Source organism: Microtus ochrogaster, linkage group LG5, assembly GCF_000317375.1.
Source record: "Microtus ochrogaster isolate Prairie Vole_2 linkage group LG5, MicOch1.0, whole genome shotgun sequence".
Classification (NCBI taxonomy): Eukaryota; Metazoa; Chordata; class Mammalia; order Rodentia; family Cricetidae; genus Microtus; species Microtus ochrogaster.
Genome location: NC_022031.1, coordinates 22,132,725 through 22,138,754, shown reverse-complemented (window position 1 = coordinate 22,138,754; position 6,030 = coordinate 22,132,725). Strand labels below are relative to the sequence as shown.

The window sequence follows — 6,030 nt, the reverse complement described above, 5'->3', positions numbered from 1 at the left end:
AAAGCACATACTTCTAGCACACAGTGAAAAAAAAATATATAACAGTAGAGAAAATACAGATACCCAAAATAATATCCCAGACAAGTACCCACGCTTCCCGCTAGAAATAAATACGTTGGTTATACTCATTAATTAGGCTTCTTAAGTGGCCTGACAACTTCATTTTCTCATGAGACAAAGTCACAGACTAAGGTTAACCTGGGCAGCAGGAAGTCCAGGCACGGTAGGGAAGGCTTGAGAGCTGCCAATGAATGACAGTGGGAACATTTTACATTATGTTTTCCTCCCATACATTTCAGGTGTTCATTTGTTTTTCTGCCTACACTGTACAGACAGCTGAAGCTTAGATTACAGAGCAAATGGCAGTTTTCCTGTCCTGTACCCTCTGAAGCCTGTCTTCAGTGCTCCTGTCTGTCCCTTATCTCTCTACTCTTGGAAGCTAGCAGAAAGTTGCATTTTGACCACAGGCCTGTCTTCCTAGGAAATGCCCCTGTTCTCCTGTCTTCCTCAACAAAACACCTCAAAGTGAGCCCTTTCTCACAAGCAGGCAGGCTTCATACTGGAACCTTAGCCTTACTCCTGTTTCTGCATAGTCTTGGGCAGGTTCCTTAACTTCATTCTCCTCTTGAGTGGTAGTTGTTAAAGACACTTGCAATCACTCGCACAGAGTCCTACCAAGTTCCGAAAACTTTGCCAGCCTTCTTTCAGCTTGCATTATAATAAGGTTTATCAACTCATTTCTCAAGAAACAAAAGTAAATAAACAGGGATCTTAAAACATCTTGATCCAAGGAAGTATCCAGAGCTGAGATTTGTGGTCACCATAAACAGGAAGGACCTAACGTGGGCAGAGGACTTAAAAGTGTCCAGGATACTAAGCTTCCAGGGCGTGGTCTTTTCCAAAGTGAGTTCCCAAGGCCCCATTATTTCTGCAAGGTCATCTAGGCCACATTTTAGATTCAATTATATGAAGCGTTCACTCTCCACAACTGGGAAAATGTCAGGAAGCTGCATGGTGCGGGGTCAGTCCCCACAGGCTTTGGATTGAAATAAAGTCGGGATACAACTAGCTACTGTTTAAAGTGCTGCAGAGGTGTGTGCAAGATCTCTATAATGGACAGAACCTGACTTGAAACAGAGTTCTAAGGCGGCACAAATGGGGAGTAATCTTTGAGACATTTCACTTTAAAACTTTTGTAGTAGATTCAAGTAGATTCGAGACAATGTGCTAAATGAGATGTGGCGAGCTTAAACCTCTCACTCAGTCTTCCACTGTGGCTAAATAATAGGAAAACCAACACAATTTCTCAGTCCTAGCTGACTTCTTACCCTCTCAGAACCAACGAACAATGTGAACACTGTCGGGCTATCACAGCATCCTCCTGAAGCGCCCGTCAGCCCACTGGAGGTCACCAGCCACTTTATAACCTAGCACCATGTGTCTTTACTCACTATATTCTAGTTACCATACCTCTGGGGAAAGTGGTGTTAACACATCCTTGCCCCTCCAGAAAATGCTGGGCAGAAGAGAAAGGCTAACTACTGAAAACTGTTCTGCCTCCAATAATCTCCAGTGACTTGGGATCCAAAATCAGGGAAATTTTAACTATAAACGGACGTATCAGTTAACCAAAGACTTTCTGGGTATCCTGTGGTATCACCTACTCCGCTAAAGACCCATGGGACTAGCAGGACCAACACCAGGGGGCCTCCGTTTATTGTTAAGTTTCGAGTCAGCCCTGTACACATTCTGCGGCAGGCAGCCATGAAACTGTTTACAGCCCAGGGAGACTCCCTGTTATGGCAAGAACCCCATGTGTTAATTGCTGCCCTCGGATCTCCTACCGTGCACACAACAATGGCATTTAAACCTGAAGGCACTTACAGTTTCACACCAGATAAGCAGGTAAGCAGGTTAAGGCTGCATCAAAACTGAACAAGGGCTACTTAGCCAAGCATCTTTAACAGCGACTGGAGGTTCCAAGCTTCTGCAACTGCAGCCTCTTAATAATGTTGACATTTAGAGAGGAGTAAGGGAGAACTAACCTTTTATGTAGAGATGAGGTTAATACTTAATATTCCAGCATTGTTACCCATAAACCAATTAGGCGTTTATAAAATGTACCTTCGTATTTCTGCAGAGCTTCATTTTATTGCTGCAAAGGCATTGATTGCAGTTAGAATCTTTCTATGGGGCTTTAACAGACTGTTTTGATCCATAGCACGAGTGACTCACAGCACTTTGCTTTTAAGCATCCAAATGCTAGAAGGCAAATGCTTTCCCCTCCCAATTTAATTCTCCCATCAACTCTAAATGACCCCTCACAAGTGGCCAGGTGACCATGAAACCCTTAGAGGGAAGAAGATAGGAGAGGACGCTTGGATCTTTGGGCGGCAGGACGGAGGGGCTGACCCCGGACCCCCCTTCGCGCCAGCCCTGTCTGGGCCAGATGCCCCTGTGGGCGCCCGCGTGTGGGGGTCCCTCTCTGCGGCTCACCTAATGACCAGGAGTTCGTGGAGCAGATACGCAGCCGCGGCCAGCAAAGCTCCCCCGGTCAAATAAAGGGTTTTCTTCCACCAGGGATCCGAGCCCAGCCCTGCCATGATCCCACCGTAATCCTGCAAAGGGAAAGCGATGATGTCCCCATAAAAGGAGAAGGGCTCCTCGGACCCGGCCCACCAGCCGAAGAAAGAGATGCTCTGGTTCCAGCTCAGGTCCACCACGCACGGCCTGGACGAGGCAAAGCCAACCCCCCAGTGCATGCTGCGCGGCTGGCTCCGGGCGCCCCTCCCAGGGCCCTCGCAGCCCGCATGGGAAAGAGCCGGCGCCCGGGCGGGCTCAGCGGTGCGCAGGGGGCGCAGGCAACGACGGTGGCGGCAGAAGGGCGCGGACAGCGGGCGGAGGGCCGGGCTGGCGGGGCCCCGGAGCCCTGAGAGGCAGCGGCGGCCGCCGGCCTCCCTGGCCGAGGCCTCTCACAGCCGCTCTTTGTGTCGGCGCGTGGAAAGGGCCACGTGATGTCATTGCTCCCCTGGGCCGGGCAACAGAGGCGGGATAAAGTCACCTACCCCGAGCCCTCCCCCCCGCCCCGCATCTCGGCGATGCTCGGCCTCCGTTTGCTCGGGGACAGCTGCAGGGCTGGCCGCCGGGGCTTGGGGAGGCGGGTGGCCTGGGAGACTGTGACTGCGGCTAGGCCGAGCCCGCAGCCGCCGCCCTCGGTGCCGCCCGTTCCCGCAGGCGCTGTGCGGGGCGGGCGCGGGACTCACCTGCCCTGAGCCGCCGGCCGGAAGCGTCAGGCGGGGGGCAGGTTAAGATCGGGAGAGTCTGGCCATCAGGAAACCTCTGCTCGGGGAGGCACAGACACCTAAGTCTGGGCAGGGTACCGACGAAGAGATGTCTGCCTTGACAAATAACAGCAGAAAGTACTCGAGGTGAGAAATCTTCCCTCTGCCTGCTTGTCTTTGTCCCTCAGAAACTGTTAGCAAGGATATCACTGATGCATGATTTGTCGGTCTCCTTCCCCTTTGGTGCAGAACAATTGTAAAATAAGCAACTGTGTGTTCAGTGGTTCCCCCTACCCTGGATAACACTGAGGAGATTATTAGGAACTGAATTTAGGTTCTTATACATACATACATACATACATACATACATACATACATACATACATACATGTTTGTATGTAGAGCAAGTGCTCTACTAACAAACTAGGCTCCTCCCAGCCCTTTAAGTCCTTAAGCGCAGAGAACAAAACTGTGTCTTATAGAAGTTTGTGATTTGTGCACGAATTCTAACCAAAGCATGGGCAGTTTTAGTTTAGAAGAAATAAAATTAAAACATTAAAACAAAACGTAAGATTCTTCACAATTAAAATGCAGGTGTGAATTTAAGAACACATTGGTCCCCCAAGATGGTAGAGAACGGGGTGGTGATGAAGGACCCTCCCATATCCTTGACTTCGCCCCTTTAGAAGAAGCAGGTAGTCCAGCCGTGCTAGAAATAATCATTGCTCCCACAGACATGGAAGGAGTCCCTAGCCAGGTTGACATGAATTTCAGGGGTTCCTTTCCCCATCCCGCAAAGCCATTCACACAGCTCCTCTGCTGTTCCCTGTGGCATATGGAAAGTCATTGGAAAGTTGTTGAGTATTTCCTGATCTTTGACTCAAATATGGTTTAAATGGTCATGATATTCTACAGTGGGTGTCTTTAAGAAGCAAGTAGAGTCAAGTAGAATCTCACAAGAGAGAGCCGGACGATGGAGGCACCGGCCTTTAATCTCAGCACTCAGGAGGTGGAGGCAGGTGGATCTCTGTGAGTTCGAGGCCAGCCTGGTCTACAAGACCTAGTTCCAGGACAGGCATGGAAACTACACAGAGAAACCCTGTCTCAAATAAACCGGAAAAAAATAAATAAATCTCACAAGAGAAACCAAAAGAGCATCTTAATCTGATGCAGGTTTGCCGTGCCAGCGCGGGCTGGAACCAAGAGTCTCGGCAGAGGGTGTCCAGGTTGAATGAATACACAGAGCACGAGCTTGAGGTGGAACAGCTTCTCTTTATTGTCTGCTGGGCTGGTTTTATAACATGGCACCAAATGAGGAGGGGGCTGCGAAGTGACTGTAACCTGACCCTAGCAGAGATCAAGGACTGGTCACCATGCACTTAAAATTCCTTCCTTCCCTGCTCCAGGGAAGCAGGGAAGCTCCAGGAGCAGAGGGAATTTATTATGCTTTCCTTGCAGATAAGTTGAGGTGCTTATCTGCAAGGAAATAACCAGTTCCCACACAGGTTAAATTTTAGCATGCCATAGAAGGCAAAGATTATTATTACTATAGGCAAATATGTTGAGAGAAGACAGTCAACTCCAAAAAGCCAACACAACTAAGAATCAGTAAACTTTGAGAGAACAAGGAAAGCAGATACAACCATTAAGGCAACAGCTATGCAAGCTATGGAGGCCTATAGCCAGCGTTTCATTCAAGGTTCACCTAAATCTCACTTAGAAAAAGCATCTGCACAGAGGAGCGCAGTCCAGCTACAGCAAGAAGGCAACACAGGGCTCAGGGCAGGCTTTCAACCAGGTGGTGAGCCCAACAGAAGGATATTAAACTGCTAAACAGGCCAGAGAGGTGACTCATGCCTTTGATCCCAGCACTCATGCCTTTGATCCCAGGCAGAGGCAGGAAGATCTGTCTCAGTTCAAGGCCATCCTGGTCTACAGAGTAAGTGAGTTCCAACACAGCCAGGGCTACACAGAGAAGCCCTGACTAGAAAAAAGTTAAAATATAAATAAACAAATAAATAGCTAAACAGGATTGGATTAACCAAAGAGCTGGGCAGAGTGAGTCTTTAAAGAATGGCTTCTTAAAGCCCAGGGGACACTCCGATCCCAGATTGGACTGGCAGTTGCGGTGTGGTCCTATCTCATCTGAAGGCAGAAGGTGTAGAAGCTAAGCATGAGCTAACACACCCCGTCTAGGTTCCACCAGTCACTGGGATGGTTTGAAGATCCCGGGGTCATAACCAGCACCTTTATTCCATCCCACCCAGTATCACAAGTGATTTTGTCAGCTTTGCTGTTTCCTGGTGGTCAAAAGAATGGAATACACCTCTGGGTATTCCTGAGTAGAAACATGGCATTCTGCTCTTCTCTGAAGAATAGAAAACTTCATACCATTGTCTCCTCCCTTCAGAGTTAATTCATCTGGGCCTGTCAATCACTTGGCCAAGAGACCAGCTCCTCAGGAAGATTGATGCTAGCACTGATAAAATTTCCCTGGAGCTCCTATTGGCTATTTTTAAGTTCGTCTGTGAACAAAACTAAGAGCCCAAAAAGGGAGTCTTAATTTCCCCTATAATAGCATTAAAATCATACTTGGTTCAGAACTGTTATTTTTCTTTTCCAAGTTTTTTGTTTTTCAAAATTAACTTTGTATCATGTTGTTGAAAGGGGAAGGAACTAATTAATCCAACACCACCTGCCTATGCAGTATTATGCTACATAATTTTTCAAAACAAACTTTTTTTCTTTT

The 6,030-nt window shown here is 48.1% G+C and overlaps 1 protein-coding gene and 1 long non-coding RNA gene across 2 annotated transcripts in view; one reads left to right on the top strand and one right to left on the bottom strand.

The window, feature by feature from the left end:
• Faxc (failed axon connections homolog) overlaps positions 1 to 2,989 on the bottom strand; it is a 62,223-nt gene extending 59,234 nt beyond the window's left edge. The window contains exon 1 of the mRNA XM_005361919.3: positions 2,497 to 2,989. Coding sequence (XP_005361976.1) covers positions 2,497 to 2,762 — 266 coding nt within the window. The 5' untranslated portion in view covers positions 2,763 to 2,989. The remainder of the gene's footprint in view (positions 1 to 2,496) is intronic.
• A 140-nt stretch (positions 2,990 to 3,129) lies between these two features.
• LOC113457735 overlaps positions 3,130 to 6,030 on the top strand; it is a 15,865-nt gene continuing 12,964 nt past the window's right edge. Inside the window, exon 1 of the long non-coding RNA XR_003378241.1 lies at positions 3,130 to 3,428. This is a non-coding gene — a long non-coding RNA (uncharacterized LOC113457735). The remainder of the gene's footprint in view (positions 3,429 to 6,030) is intronic.